A 16,861-nucleotide genomic window follows, 5' to 3' on the forward strand; every position below is an offset into this window, starting at 1 on the left:
TTTCTCTTAAGTCCAAAACTTAATGACTGCCCTGTACTGGATCTTTTCCATTTGTGTGTCCATCACGTTCATCTGGCTGTCACTGATATACAACGGCCTCAACAGACCAAATACACTTGCAATGAACTACTCAAACAATGTACTACATTGACTAGTTACTTTGTTATGGTCGATAGTTGAAAGTTTAGAACTTTCTGACCAGCCCCCTACCAATTATAAGCCCAGTCTGTAATCTTACAGGAACGCTGTGTGTAGAAAACACTATTGTTATTGACCAACATTGTATAGCAGAGATCAAATCCTTTTCGCTCATAAATGTATGATAACTCGCGTTTACTAGATATCGCTTCACGGTAAACAAGGTGGAACCAAAGGGTGTTGACGGATATGTTATGGAAACATCATAAACCGTTCATTCTAACGTAAAAGTATTCTACTCAAAGTTTGTTTAAATATAACCTCTTTAAAAGGTACTCTCAGTAGCACGTATGTGATCCACGTGAGCCGTTACAGTCTGGCACCGTCGCCCCATGCTCCAAATAAGTGTCTGCATGGTTGTCGAGGGACGACTGTTCCACTCTTTAGTAAGGCCATTGTCGAGTTCCTGTAGCGTTGCCGGAAGGACGTGTCGTCGCGACAGGGCGATTTGAAGCTCGTTTCACATGTGTTGGATAGGTTTGAGGTGTGGTGACCGGACTTGCCAAAGGTCTCCCGCTCCACGTATGTATCAGCGACCCTTGCACGATGAGGTCTTGCGTTACCATCCGTCTCTGTAGCGCACAATTATCATCGTGCACCGCTGTGGATCTTCTATTCCCACCCCAAATAATGTTTGGGCCCCCTTCAAAGCGGTCATGTTCGGCAACACTGGAATTCTGAAAACCTTCCCCTCGTCTACGCTACGACGATTTGTCTAGACATTATCTCGATGGGTCATTGAAAAGTACTTGAACTCATTGCTGGTCTGTTCAACAGATGTGGTCTTCAGCCCGATACAAAGGCGCCTGCCTGATATTTCGGCTCAGTGGGATGCAAATTCATGCCCGCCGTGACCGTAGGCTAGCCTCACCGATACGTTTTACGCACTGTCTGAGTATAAACGTTAACGCCACTTGCGTTCCGCAGGTCATTTCTAAGTGTGGTGGCAGTCATGAAGTGATGGCGTGCAATCAGGAGAAACATGTCTCTTCGCTGTGTCGTTGAACGCTGTCGACCACCTGCACGTCGCTGGGTAACTGATCGAAACGTGGATTCCATGTCCTGTTGATCACACTTTGACTGACACCAAAGACGTTTGCAACGTGACGTTGTGTTGACCAGTTTCAAACATGCCTTAGCATCTGCCTAATTCTTTTGTCGTCAAACGACGTCTATTACGCTGAGGGGGCATACGTGCATATAATTCTGTTGTTGCAATCCTCATTTGCAAATGGTCTTGTGCTCTCTGATAATGATGTGCAACGGTTCTGTCACGATACACCCAAACACAGGTTTTTAAGCACCTCGTGTACACGACTGCATGCCTCTGTCCGTTCATCATGAAACTGATGTCCTGACAGGAGTTACCCAATCAGTGTGTACCGGGATATTTCAATCTTTATATTTTGGATGATTTCTTGACATCATCAAAACTTGATCCTCAGGAAACTTTGAGTGGTATAGCATATGAGTAAGAGGAGATATTTTGCCGTAGGCTTGGCTGTTTATAGTGGAGAACAACAATTCGTGAATCAGCTGCCCCGGATCACTACATCCGGGTTGAAGGTGATCTGAATACAAACACTGACAATAACACCACTGTACATACTACCGAGATAAGGGTGAACCAGCCATCAGATAGGTCGTGGTCATCTGGTGACTGGTGTATGTAACGTAAATACTTATGTCCTCCCACAACGTGAAACTTTGACGGACGTGTCGTGATTAGGCACTGAAGGTAAGACATGTTTGACAGATGAATACAAGGTTCGGTAAACTTTCTTACGAAGAGTTGATTGGTAAAACGGGGCCTCCATACGTCGAAATACGATGTACTTAACAGAATGTGTTGACGTACTAATTCATCATGCTAAACTTGCAACTCACAAATAGGAATTGCTTGTTTCTTTTCGTCGAGGTGAATTAATTCTATGAACTCAATTTTGATATTGTCAGTTTATATCTTAGCAATAGGACATGCACGGTTCACTTTGAATTCATGACATTTCAGCAATGGATAATTGCAATAGCTACACGTCCTAATGTACGATGAGAAAGCCTTGATTTTCTTATACGCTGGAACGCAATGCACTGCACCACATCACACATTCTTGTGTATGGCGGCGGGTCATGTTAACCATTGGGTTATATATTTTAGGACAAAGATGTATTCACGTGAGTCACGTGTTCACATGACCTTCGCCTTCACATAGTAACACACAACATAAGCATGACAAGTGCCTTCTATATATTGCGTGTTAGTGTCGTGGAAGTTACAAGGGAGCTCCTACTTGTGCCGGGATGACCTGTGTTCTCCACAGCGCACATACACCCGTTCGCCTACACTGTAGTCTCAACTGGATACTCCAGGATTTACAAGTTTTCTGTGAAGAGATGCTTCGTTTTGTATATTCATAATAATCAAACTATCTTAGTTTCCGAGGGGACCTCTTTTCCGTGAAGGTAACTATTACAAACGTCCATACACATATATAAGGTCACTAAACGATTTAATTGAGAAAGGATTATTGATGAACGATGTTTAAGCGTATGCATATTTTCTGACGATCTACACATTTCATATAATGATGTGTTTTACATAAAAAAATTGATACCCTATTTTCTGAATAGACCCGTGAAGATCCGGGGTAGAATAGATCTTCAGCAACCCATACTTGTCGTAAAAAGCGACTATGCTTGTCGTAAGAGGCGACTAACGGGATCGGGTGGTGTGGCTCGCTGACTTGGTTGATGCATGTCATCGTATCCCAATTGCGTGGATCGATGTCAATCACTGGAATGTCTGGTGCAAGCTTGATAATTTACAGACCGCCGTGATATAGCTGGAATATTGCCGAGTGCGGCGTTAAACAACAAATAAATAAATAACTTAATAGAATAACACACGTAACACACGTAGAGTTTATTCTAAAAAACACACAATAGTGGTATAGAGAACACACATGACGAAGTAATATACAATTGTATAAAGAATGTAGCACAATACAAGCAATTTGGAGTTAAAATATAATATGCATTATATATACATACTTTATACAATATAAACATTCATATTTGCATAAACTATATACATCATATTTGCATACATACCTGCGTAAATAATTATATATTAGGGTACTATCTTGATATGTAGTGGCATGTAGATCACTCATTGTAGCAGTACGAGTCCATTCTTTATATATTTACATAACTTTGTAAGAAGAGGTCTGAAATACAATTCATTAAGTAGTTGTATTTATGCACAGTAGGATACTTACGAAAATAGTCTGGTAATAGGGTTGTTCTAAGGTTGAGTAATTCGTTACAGCTTAATAAAAAATGAAATTCGTCGCCAACAGCGGCATTACATAGAGTACAATATCTGTTGATACGTGGCATTCCGTGCCATCTTCCTATTTCTATCGGCAACTTGTGATTTGTTGTTCTAAAACGCGTTAGCCAAATACGTAGATTTTGTGGGAGAATTAAAAGATATGGTTCTAAAGTGGGTTCGCCTTTGAATAGTTTATAATTATCTGCCTTAGAGGAATTTTGAATATAAGCTTGCCAAGATTGTTTATACTGATCTGTTAACACTATTTTCACTTGTTGTGTTGTTTGACCCACTGGACATCTGGTACGGCTTGTGATATCCACAAGTAATGCAGTCCAGCTTCTTGCAGGATTTGTTTTATCAAACTCAATAGAGGAAATTGTACCTTTTCAGATTTAGTTGTCAGGGATAGCATTCTTGAGTACATGATTTGTGGTAGCGGTTTTTGGGAAAGTAGGATCTTACACCAGAACGAAATTATTCTTACTTTGATGTTAATTATTATAGGGTATCTGCCGAGCTCACCATATACCATATAATCAGGGGTTGACTGCTTAATATTGAATATATATTTACAGTATTTCAGATGAACCTTTTCCAATATATTAGGCTTTTCAAACCCCCAGATTTCGCATCCATATAATAGAATAGGGAGAACTAATTGATCAAACAATTTCATTTGACAGTCTAATGGGACATCTAGTTGCCTTATAAATCTGAAAACAGAGAACATTGCCCTACTGGCCTGATCATTAAGTGACTTAAGTGCTTTACAAAATCTCCCATTCCCTGAAAAAAGAACCCCTAGGTAGACATATTCTTTCACTATTTCTATCTTTGATCCTTGTAATGTAAATTCAAAGTGTTTCCCGACATATCCCTTTGAACATATAATTATTTTGTTTTATTCAGGTTAACGTTGAGTTTCCATGTGTTACAATAATCTCCAGGGCGTTCTGCAAATCTACGGCAGTTTCTGACAACAAAACTGTATGGTCCGCATACAAAAGTGAAACAAGTTTCAAGTAAACACCAATCTCGTTTTCAGCATAGCCATTTACAAAATCCAAGCCCTTTATATTATTTTTAAACAAATATGATTCTAGATCATTTATGTATAGTGCAAATAAGAAAGGTGACAAGTTTTCTCCTTGACGGACGCCTATGTTACATTGAAAAAATGGGGTAATATCATTATTATACTTAACGCAGTTGGTACATATTGTATATCAATCTGAAACACCTTCCAGTAACATTACTTTCAATCAGTTTAAACCAAAGTCCATTTCTCCAAACAGTATCAAAAGCTTTACTGAAATCAATACATGCACAAAATATCCTTTGCCGGATGCTTGGTAGATATCAATTAGCGATTTTAGTACGTCATAGATATGATTTAATGTGCAGTGGGTCTTTCTGTAGCCTGCTTGCGATTCACCAATTAAACCAATGGTGTGTGAAAAAGTTTGTAGCCTATTGTTTATTAGGTGAATAGCTTACCCAAGCAGCTTACTAGTGAGATGCCCCGGTAATTCCCAGGCTCGCTCTGGTTCCCTTCGTTTTTATAGATTGGCTTAATACAGCCGAGAAGCCAAGGATCTGGGATAACTCCATGATCAAATATAACATTAAAGAGTCTAACATAAACTGGCATTAAAATGTGAATTGTACTTTTAATATATTCATTTACAAGTCCATCAAGTCCGCAGGCTCTATTTGATTTAAGATTATTGACAGCTGACAGTATTTCATGCTCAGTTATAGCATCATCTAGTAAATCATTATCATGCATATCGTTAAAGGTTAAAATCATCACAATCATCAGTCGGGTGATCATTCATGCTTTTAAAGTGTTCGAACAATGTGTCAATATTAATATCGTTTTCACTTGATTTAGGATTAAATGATTTCAAAATTTTCCAGAATGTTTTTGGATCTTTGTTTTTTGTATCTTTAAGTTTTGCACTACAGTTTTGTTTGTATGTTTGTATGCTTAGGAACGACCCCTGTCAGGACCGCGCAGAGTGTGTGTTATTGTACCCTTTGTTGTAGAATCAAGGACGTCTTCTGTTTGGGCTGTGAGTGATTCATACACAGACACGTGACGGAAGCAGAGTACAAAACTCCCACCTACTTCGGCGAAACATCTACGTGCGAACATGCTTGTCGCAAGAGGCGATCGGGTGGTCAGGCTGGCTGACTTGGTTGATGCATGTCATTGTATCTTGATGTCAATCACTGGATTGTCTTGTCCAGATTCGGTTATTTTCAGACCGTCGTCATATAGCTGGAGTATTGCTGAGGGCGGTATTTAGCGACAAACAAACAAACACACGAAGAAACTGTGATGGGTAAATGTAGAGATATGAAGACAGTGACACCCCTTTAATCCAGATTGTAAATCGGACAGATTAACAGATTTCCGGATTAAATATTCACTGATATAGGGGGTATCCTTGAGCGTGTGAGTGTGTGTTGATGGCGGTACCCGGTGGGATCTGGCAGATAATTTTCAAGACTTAAGCTACAGTCACACAGTCAATGCGACCGCGATGCAACCTCTTGCCGACTGATTTCCTTTGCGACTGACTGGCGATCGCTGACCGGTGTAACTACATCTGCCAATATTTGGAATTAGGGTATTATCAATCAGCGATAGGTTTTGCAACTTGTCAGTGACTGATCGGCAACTGTTCACCGCAGATACGGCGAAATGTTTGCAACTGGTTGAAACCGATCGGTGACTAGTCAGCGAATCTTCGGCGACTTGTTGCAACTGATCGTGGATTGGTCGGTGACTAGTTGTCGATCGATCACCGATCCAAACATAATGCATATAAAAAGGGTGCATTTCTGAATCAAATAATTTCTTTGCAAGTTGTCAAGATGTTAACAGGAGAACAGTTGCAGTTGCTCCGCCGGCAAAGAATAAATCAAAATGCTGCAGTTGCTGCCATGATGACCTACAGAAGAATGAGAAGGACAAGGCGAAAGCAGTATTGGCTGAGACCTTGGATCGAAGAAGGCCACAGCTAGGAGACTATGAGAATCTGATGGCAGAGTTGGAGAGAGAAAGTCGTGGTGATTTCGTGGGCTACCACATAATGGAGCCTGTCAACATCGGACATTTCTGGCTCTTCCTCCTCATCAGGTGTCCGCCTCTTCTCTTGTTGAGATGCTGTTGGCCCTGGCTCCATTGTAGCAGACCTGTACACCACAGCAGTAGTCTCTATTGTATCTTCTACATCTCTGGTTCTTTTGATTTCCTGCCTTTACGGACCATAGTGATGAATGGAAATAATTGATGTGAACTCTCTGAGTACTTATGATAAAATGATGCTGTAATGCACAGACAGGTCTTTTTATATAGACGGTGACATGTTGCAAAACCAACGTAGAATGATCGACGCACGCTTGGAAACGACTTTGCAACCGATCGACAACCAGTCACCGATGAAGCACCGGTCGATCACCGCCTCATCACTGATCAATCACCGATAGGTCGCCACTAGGTTGCAAAGAGTCAACACCACTGCCGCACAGTGGAAACCAATCTGCGATTAAAATAACACCATTTATAGACCTCTGGGAGACCAATGAAACCTCCGAGCAACCGTATCGGTCGCAGACAGTCTTTTGTGCATGTTGAATGGGTTTTGCGACCGCTCTGAAACCTTGTAGCGAGCTCAATGAAACCTCTCATTGCGATTGTCAAATATTTTGGTCGCCAGGAGGTTGCATCGCGGTCGGTCGCATTGTCGGTGTGACTAAGGCTTTAACGCAGCTTCACTGTAATCATAGGCTTGTAAACAACAGGTAACCTACGGGCGTATCACATAGCATTTTATAGGTGGCGGAGAATGTCGAGTTGACCCGAGTACGCCTACTTGCATTCGGCCCCTACATAGATTTGACCTTGATAAGTGCATCGCACAACTAGTCGCTTACTCTATGTTTTCAGAAATTGCTGTTAAAGTAGCACCATGGAGGTTGATGACATACAACAGCTAGTGGGGGGATACAAGCCCTTCCAATTGGTGGCCTACTTCTGTCTGGGATTCCTGTACATGAGGGGGTCGTGGCATGTGTTCAGTCCTATGTACCTTGGCTATGACCCGGGCCATCACTGTACACCTGCCCCCAACACCACGCTCAACCTCGCCATCCCTGGCAAGGAGAAGGACGGGGTGTGGGTGTGGGACAAGTGTCTGATGTACGCCACCCCGGGGGAGGGGAATGCCACAGTGGCCTGCCAGAATGGATGGACATATGGATTTCAGCCAGGAGAGACTTCATTCCTAGCCGAGGTGAGTGATTAGATAGTGCTGAAACCCCTCCGAAGTCTTTAAGATGACAAATGATATAAAATGATATTGATGTCTTTTTCCTCACCCCTGTCCACTCAATTTTTATTGTTTAATTGGTCGCCTTATGAAATTTTCAGGATGGCATCTCACGGATTAGCATGGTCAATATACAATATCGAAAGTGAAATTTCCCTGCTCACTCTAAAACTAAATGGCGTTTAATGATCAAAATTATTGTTGCCATGTGATCCGCATGGGACATCATTGTGTATTGGCCCCCCTGCTCTACCCATTATATTGCCATATGACAGACGAGGACAGGTGAGGGTCCTCGTGGGGACAATGCTTGCTCGTCACGCCGAAGATCCCGGTTTAATTCCCAATATGGATACGCTGCGCAAAGACGTGACGAACATTCCCGAGAGTGTGTAATTGTACTCGGGTAAAGCAAGGACCCAACCACTAAAACTCGCTAAATGATCCTTGACAGGCTAAGTGAGTGAGTGAGTGAGTGCTTATTGTGTTTACATACTGAATCTCAACTTTCACTGTTCAAAAAAAGAAGTACGTAAAACAGGATTTACCGGTGACACTAAATATAAACCCACACAAGAAGGTCCGATCAGCTGAAGTCTTTATACCACGTATGTATTTATAGATCTGTCCTCATCATAAATCCAGAGGTGAAGATTCAAAAGTGTTATGCCCCTAAACATCGCCCCATGCTGGAATATTTGATTATCTGATGTCCTTATATCTAGCCGAAAGGAAAGAAGATTCTACTGTAAATAATCGAGTCTGGACCAGACAGTCCAGTGATTGACATCATAAGCATCGGTCCACGCAATTGGGAAACGATGACATTCATCAACCAAGTTAACAAGCATGACCACCTGATCCCGTTAGTCACCTCTTGCGACAAGCATAGTCGCCTTTTACGGCAAGCATGGGTTGCTGAAGACCTATTCTGCACCAGATATTCACGGCTCAGTTACACATGGAATTAGTTCCATCCCGAATGAATATTGCCAGTGTAAATGCATCGTGGTAACATTTTCCTAGTAAAACCTGTTCCATGGGCATAATTCCTCCAAGAGAGCGATCACAAAGGGACGCGTTGGAACATACTCTTTCAGTGAGTTAGTGAGTTGGGTTTAACGCCGCTTTTAACAGTATTCCAGTTATATGTGGGAGGAAAGCCCGAAGTGCTGCATGTCTCAGACGTTTACAACATACCCTTTGACATAATACTGTGTTGTAACGCGCGGTGTGTGTGTGTTGTCAGTGGAGCCTGGTGTGTGACAAGGAGTACCTGGTGGAGCTGTCCACCACAATCTACATGGTGGGCACTACCTGTGGGGCGGTGTTCCTCACACCCTTGTCGGATGTGTTTGGGAGGAAGAGGGTGATGCTGGCCTGTCTGTGGGTCCAGGCGGTTCTCGGCTTCGGCTTGGCCTGGGTGACTGACTTCATCGCGTACACAGTCATCAGGTTCTTCATCGGCCTCTTCAACATGGTGAGTTGTGAGAGCTGTGTTAGGTAGGTGCCAAACTTGCAAGGACAGACTAAGTCTGGATGTTTTAGGTGTATTGTCAGTAGACTAATGCTAAGTATTTAAACGGAGAGAGAAATAGCTGAAATTTATGTTAGGCAGGGTGATCGATGGCTGACATTCTCTGCTCACCAATCAGTGTCGAAGGCGCAATATAAATGGCCTATTATTATTATCATTATTTTCCTTCTGTTTATCCTACTCATCTATTATGATATGTGCCCTGTACCCATTCGCCACCTTAGCATTGTTTAGGAGCCGGTTTGAATGACATGGCGCTAAAAATAGACGTTCAATATTTTTTCATGGTTTAAACAAGCCGCGATGACACCTATACTCTCCCGTCAATTGCGTGCCGACGCAAGTACAAGCGGACGCCTTGTAGCATTAGGACGACAAATCATTTATAACAGTCTTGTGATTCGCTCGGTGAATGTAGATCTATGTTGCGTTCAGAAGATGCATTATCATTTGTTGTTGATTTTAAGCACAAGTAAGTGATCGAGAGATATCATTTGCTAAATTGATGTTAAGATGTTAGACATTACATATGGATCTCGTGACGTCACTTCCAAAACGAAGTGGTGGCATCCAGGATATTGATCATAATACAATGGAGATACAATAATCAAGGAAGGGTTGCCGAAAGCCCATTCAGTTTCTCTCTTACAATTGATTCAAATTCATGACCCCATGTTTCGAAAGCAGTAATCATGACAGTAATTATGATGCTGTTCATTGAACATCTTAATTATGGACGCTGTTTAAGCCGAAGTCAAAGTGAAAACTAAATAACTTCATTGAACTTTTGACCATTGCCCCAACATTCGGTATGTTTCAGACAATTGCTCTGTGTGTGTCTGTATTACTGTCCGAATCTTTCGCCTCAACACATCGCCTCTTGCCCGCCGTCAGTGTCCAGTTCTTTTGGGCTATGGGCATAATGTTGCTGGCTTTGTTCGGCTACCTGGTCAGAAACTGGCGCCATCTTGAGATGCTGATCTCGCTGCCCAACCTCCTAAGCATAGGCTGCATATGGTGAGTTAAGTCGCGTTTGTCTGGACAATGATAATCTGGTAACTGCTGTCTCCCAGGTGATAATAATTCAAAACACAAACGTAGATTTCTTTTTCTTGTTAGATTTATTTTTCGCGTATCTAGCGAGTGTTCACAGAAACTAGTGAGTAACTACTTGGCTCCGATGTAGTTACAACAATGAGGTTGAAATTGTGTGATACAAGATAGTTTTTTTTCCTCATCAGTCTTTTATCGGAATCCGTTCCTTGGTTGGTCTCAAAGAAAAAACTGGACGAGGCCGAATCGGTTCTCCACCGAGCCGCCAAGATGAATAAGATTGTTCTGCCCACTGATATCCGCCGCAAGCTGGAAGAGGCGGCCCGGGAAACTTGGACTACCCTGGGGAAGCCTGAGGGCGTTCAGGAACAGGGCCATGATCGGGAACGGTCAAAGACTGAGATAAGGCCAGAATCGGACAAAACAAAGGGATTAGTGATGTCAGAAGTTCACGAATCCAAACACACAGCCTTTGGTCTTCTGTGCATACCAAAGATCAACGTTTACTGTTTCATCATGTTCTTTTTATTGTAAGTACTTTGTTTGCAAATTGATATATGCACATTTGTGATTGATCGAGAAACAATGACATTTTGAAAAAAGAGTAAATATTCATACTTAACTTACATGTAAAACCTGAACGCTCCACACTGACATCATCCTGTAACCATCATAACACGTGTAATCGCTTCTGAAAGTATAATTTCGGTTCTTACGAAAACTACTGTGAAATATGATAATCTTAGGATTGCTCCAGAGTATTGGGTCGGGTCAAGAATATGTTAATTATAGTCCTACACTTGGTAACCTGATGTCAGTATTCATTTGCATAGCTATAACGTTTCAGTTTAGCCAACAGTTTGGGGTATTTTGGAGTGCTGTTCCTGACGCCAACCCTGAACGGGGACCGTTTCCTGAACCTGTTCTTGAGTGCTACTGTGGAAATACCGGCGTACATCATCGCATACGCTAGTAACCGATGGTAGGCCGTCATTGCTTTGTATTGGTATATATTATGGTATATAACAGGTAACAAAACGTGCCAAACATCCCCTGACTATATATACTCCCAAGACCAGATAACATTAGATATAGAGGCCATACCTGTCACAGGAACGTGTCTGAGATCTTGAGTAATATATCTCCAAGTGCTCTCTTGGGAACTGTTGAAGGCTTACAAAAAAAGTGCTGACATGGAGTTAATGGTTTTGACCATAACATTTGGTGATGCAGTTTTCACAATTCAGGTTTCCTTTGTCCACAGTATCGGCCGGCGAATTCCCATGAGTGTGTTCCTCCTCGTCTGTGCCGCCGCCAACATTGGCGCCATTTTTGTTCCAAGTACTTCCGGTATGGCGTCCTTGAATGGCATAGATCAAATATATGTGCAATGTATATTACACGAAGAATTAGAGCTAGCAAGTTAGGTAGGAATTGAGGCCGCTTTTAGCAATATTCAAGTCATAGCGCAGCTTCATGGGCTTCGAGCATTGTGTGGAGTGGAAGCCCCGGTCTTTGGCCTGACCAACCAACCCCACCCAACAGAAGATTTTGACGTGGGCAATCTGTGAGCAGTCAAGCTGATCTCCAGTGAATGATTATACTTACCAGGAATGTCTGGCATCTTTATGAATTAGGTCTGCCATCTGTCTCTCTATTGCCATGTTTCTAGGTGACGGAAGTGATATAGTCTGGTTGAAGACAGCATTGGTGATGATCGGGAAGTTTGGCATCACTGGATCTTACTCAACTGTGTATCTGTATGCCTCGGAGATGTTCCCCACGTCCATCAGGTACAGGACACCGTTGTCTTGTTTATCAACAATTTTTATTTTATTCACTTGAGCACACATTTTCATGGGAAAAGATAATATTAAACATCAGAAAGAAGAAGGTGTTTTACTTCCAACCAACAACACCAAAAGAATATGAAAGGTCTGGTACAGCATTAGTATTTGTGGCTTTAACTTTTTCGCAAGCATTCAGATCTGAACTTCAGTTTTGCTAATATAATTTTATGATGCTTACTGTACTTCACTTATATATCTGAACACACAAGACAGATTTTTTCGTTGGGCACTATGAACTGTTTAGAGACGTTGAATATGTATAAGCTTGGATTAAGACGGGTATTCATGATTTATTAACAACCTAACAATAGTCGACTGCGGTTACATTTAATTCTGACGATATCTGTTGATACACTTCCATATAACATATCTTGCCAACAACTCTGCTCCTATAAACTGATTGATGATGCCTCTTGCAGGAACCACGCTCTAGGAATGTGTTCTTTTTTTGAAAACATCGGTAGCATGGCAGCCCCTTCCATGGTAATAGCGGTGAGTACATTCTAGTCCTCATGTGAGCTTAATTTCGAGGCGTAGAAGTGATTCTAAATGTACCACCAGTGCCAGCAATGACACCATGCAGTATAGCCCACATCAGGCCCAGACTTTCAAATAGGAACTTCTCTCCACCAGAAGTCGCCTTTTTCACACATTTTTAATAGTCCGAATGCTGACTGATGCAAGAGTTTATCTATAACAGTAAGAGTGTGCGTATGGGTTTACGCCGCTTTCAGCAATATTTCAGCAATATCACGACGGGGAGACCGGAAATGGGCTTCACGCAGTCTACCCATGTGCGGGTCTTCGGCGTGACGAGCGAACGGTTCAACCGCTAAGGTACCCTCATTGCCCCTATAACTATAACAGAATGTTTAAGCAAATGAAAACAATTGGATAATAATTTATTTATGTTCCACAGGCAAAGAAAATGACTTACCTCCCCTTATCTATATTCGGTGGCCTGACTGCGGTGAGTGGGATGCTGGTGTTGATGCTGCCGGACACTCACAAGCGGCCCCTCCCCCAGACTGTGGAGGAGGTACAGAGATGGGGTCGAGGCAGGGGGTATCAGAAGAACACCAAGAACGGTTCCCTGAACCCTACCTTAGTCGAGACAAACTGACAGGAACCATCCTCATATCGATGCCCTCTGTCCAATCCGACACTCTTGTATTAAGGAGGAGACGTTACGCTGACAGTGTAGAACAAATAATTTCACGTTCTTCCAAGTGATGGGAATCCTCATATGTTTCCTGACCTCTGTGTCAAAGGCGAATCCGTTTGTTGAGAACGCAGAAGAGAGATTTTATTATTGCCTTGCAGTTTGAAGAATTGTTATAGAATTTAACGGTCTCTACTGAAAAATGGACCCAGATATGTGATGCTATTGCAAACATGACATTGACACGCACTACTGACCGAAACGAAGTTTTATCGAATGATTGACTCGGTTCGGTGTTCAACGGTCTCAAGGAAATGTGACAACGGAACATTTTGTTTTATAGAAAAGCAGATAAAGAAGACGCTCCCCATGAAATAAATGGCAAGAGAATAGAAATGTTTTAGTTAAATACTATACCAGTGCATGGCTGTTCATGTTTTACGCTGTTTCATTAATGTGTCGCTTTATCGCTTTTTCGCTTTCTATTTAGCTATTGGATCCCCCCGCCCCCAGGCCAAGTTATCGAAACAAATAGCAAATAACACCGCTTAATAGCGCTGAGTAGTACGTACTTCCTAAAAGGCAATAGCGTTTTCCTAAAAACAACGCTTATATCAATGCTAATTCTGTTTGCGGAGTAGATGCCATCAAAGTGGAAGTCCTCACCCAAGCAATGGTAATACAACCGGATGTTCATTATGTAATTTCTAGTTTTTGGATGACATATTGTTCTCAGTAACCCTAATGTGGAAACAGATAGTTGATTGGTTTTATATTCAAGTTGGTATTTCCGCTGTTAAAAGTGTTCAGTGAGGCCGTCTTATCAACAGTCATTTCTGAGACATAAATGCAAAGTATAATTGCCGTATTCGACGTAATAAGCGCCCCGCTCTAATAAACGCCTACGGCGTTATTTGCTAATATGATTGCTAGTGAACAATCCCAGCACCCCTTCCGATTGATTAATGTACACAAGACTTATTTATTCGCGTATAATAAGCACTCGTTATATGCACACTTAATTATGGGCAATTAAATTCGGGAAAAATATTTCTGTCGTACATAAACATTTCAGGCTGTCAGCATAAACCACGAAATTCATCTTTCAACTCAACTTTTATTACACCAAAATAATATTCTAATTTTGAGAGCGCCCTGGGCGCTTATTACGTCAAATGATGTAATTAAGTCTACGCCAATTTGTTTGCATTTATTATTAACTCTAACGTTAATTTCAAGATTTACAGCACATACTATTCAAAAGAAGTTAAAGAACACCCGATTCCTTCATAGGACTATGGTTAGCCATTAGAGGAAGCGATAGAGCGAGAAAGCGATATTTCCCATAATGCCGTACATTAAAACGGTTTTTGCTGACATTTAGTGATCCATTCCTGTAATTCTCACCGCTATTTTGCCTCTTATGATTAGATTTTTTAAACATCTTGTAGTAGATAAATATATTACAAAATACACACGTATTTTTTTCTCGTTTAGCTTGTATATTTTCTTGTAGTGTAATAAATAAGCAAGATTCACAGAATACAGATAGTCAATTTTCATATTTTCATTTTGTTCATAGTATCCTCCCCTCATTCCTCCATCAATCTTAAAACTGATAATAAGGAGATCATATATTGACAAATAATTGTCAGTTTTATTAGCCAGTTTGTATTGTTTACAACGTCCAAAGAATTATTATTTTCGGTCATTAGATTTGGAATTGAAGCAGAATATGTGCTCGTCCGATTTCGGGATCACAATTATGTTCATTAAGTTGCATGTACATTATGCTAACAAAAGATGTACATGTACACATTTATGTTTCCCTTACAAAATACAGATGATTTAGATATATGTCTCTACCTTAAGTCACATATACGACTTTCGAGAGCGTCATTAACCCGTAACCCCATTCCTTGGACAACAGAAATGAAATGCGTCGTAAATACTTTTTGAAAACAACTCGTTTCTTATTATGACTTTCGATCAAACTGTCTTCGGGAATTTAATTTAATGCTAAAGTGCTTGTAAAATATAGTTTAACTTTCCCGCCAGGAGAGACTAGATATCCAATTATAGTATAGGCTCAGACAGGAATATACATATTTATGTAGCAATTCTCTATCCATTCAAACTGTATGGTTAACACACACACACACACACACACACACACACACACACACACACACACACACACACACACACATAATTTTGACAAAACTATACTTAGGATATACATAGCATATTATAATGATAGCTGATTTAATAAATGTTATAGATAATCATAGTATTGCATTTCATAGTGTTATCAACCTTAACTATGTGGCCACACTAATTATGTCTCTCCATATGTGTAGTTTACACAAGTACACATATCAACTGTGGTAACGCCACAGCGATGGGGGCAGTGGGGTAGGCTAGTGGTTACAGCGTTCGATCGTCAACCCGAAGACCCAGTTCGATTCCTCACATGGGTACAATGTGTGAAGCCCATTTCTGGTGTTCCCCGTGATATTACTGGATTATTGTTAAAAGCGACGTGAAACCATTCCCACTCACTCACTCACTCACAGCGGTGTTTATCAAATTACTATATGCAAGTACATATATTTGTAGATTTGCACAATACAAGAAACACAATTCAAGTTAAACATACATCAAATGTCAAAAAGAACATTTACGGACAACCTTATGACACACTGAAACATCATATACTACCGAAAACTAGTTATAGAACATCCAAAATTATAAGATTGTATTTTTGCAAAACAATCAGCCATGACTAATTAACCAAAGTCTTCTTAACTTTTATATATATAGTATATATTTAGATTTTATCCTGATTTATTTAGAGCGTATTGCCATGATCTGCCACGCGCTTTCGGCGAGATGGTCACATACAACTGAAAAGGGCCATAAATAAATCAATTACATTTTACGCAAAAATCGGTGGATTGTTTTAAAATCACCTACGTCTCTACAGTTAATTATGTTTTAGGTAAATAGTGAGAAAAGTTCAACATTACCTCCCAATTGCAGCAGATATCACATGCGGCCCCTATAGTGGTCAAGAAGTGATATTGCTTAACCGCGAGAAAGCGAGAAAGCGATGTCCCCTCTCGGCCACCATAATATCGTGGGTGGTGCGTCAGCTTGATGTGGATGAAAGGCCCAAGGTGATGCATTCATAGACGTTTACAACCCGTTCATATGCACAACATTTACTAACGTGAGTAATTTTACACATGTGTAACTATACGTACGTGTGTATATGTAAATTTATTCTGCGTTCACATGAAAAGCATCTTAGGTGTGTAAATATAGTATGTAAATTGTGTGAGGCACACATATTCGTCAGTCTGTTCACGACTTTCAACACAA

At 41.0% G+C, this 16,861-nt stretch overlaps 1 protein-coding gene across 6 annotated transcripts; it reads left to right on the forward strand.

Annotated features, from left to right (window-relative positions):
* The first annotated feature begins 1,760 nt into the window (after window positions 1–1,760).
* LOC139477265 (organic cation transporter protein-like) lies at window positions 1,761–15,762 on the forward strand. 6 transcript variants are annotated; one of them, XM_071259828.1, is made up of 11 exons: window positions 1,761–1,936; window positions 5,585–5,610; window positions 7,494–7,839; window positions 9,125–9,355; window positions 10,233–10,429; window positions 10,654–10,995; window positions 11,313–11,447; window positions 11,730–11,815; window positions 12,138–12,258; window positions 12,735–12,807; window positions 13,235–15,762. In XM_071259828.1, the coding sequence occupies exons 3-11, from the start codon at window positions 7,516–7,518 to the stop codon at window positions 13,436–13,438; spliced, it is 1,713 nt and encodes a 570-aa protein (XP_071115929.1). In that variant the 5' UTR covers window positions 1,761–1,936; window positions 5,585–5,610; window positions 7,494–7,515; the 3' UTR covers window positions 13,439–15,762. The 6 variants fall into 6 exon arrangements, with proteins under 6 accessions (XP_071115929.1, XP_071115923.1, XP_071115944.1 ...); XM_071259843.1 differs by lacking the exon at window positions 1,761–1,936 and adding an exon at window positions 2,433–2,661; XM_071259822.1 differs by lacking the exon at window positions 5,585–5,610.
* The last annotated feature ends 1,099 nt before the right edge of the window (window positions 15,763–16,861 follow it).

This window comes from Haliotis cracherodii, unplaced genomic scaffold (genome assembly GCF_022045235.1).
Source record: "Haliotis cracherodii isolate W230 unplaced genomic scaffold, xgHalCrac1.p SCAF_1, whole genome shotgun sequence".
NCBI lineage: Eukaryota > Metazoa > Mollusca > Gastropoda > Lepetellida > Haliotidae > Haliotis > Haliotis cracherodii.

What these genes read in the sequence shown, in the direction of transcription:
- LOC139477265 (XM_071259828.1), top strand. Translation starts at nt 7,516, where the DNA reads ATGGAGGTTGATGACATACAACAGCTAGTGGGGGGATACAAGCCCTTC. An exon ending in AGACTTCATTCCTAGCCGAG is followed by an intron (nt 7,840 to 9,124) that starts GTGAGTGATTAG and finishes GTGTGTTGTCAG; the next exon opens with TGGAGCCTGGTGTGTGACAA. An exon ending in CCCCTTCCATGGTAATAGCG is followed by an intron (nt 12,808 to 13,234) that starts GTGAGTACATTC and finishes TATGTTCCACAG; the next exon opens with GCAAAGAAAATGACTTACCT.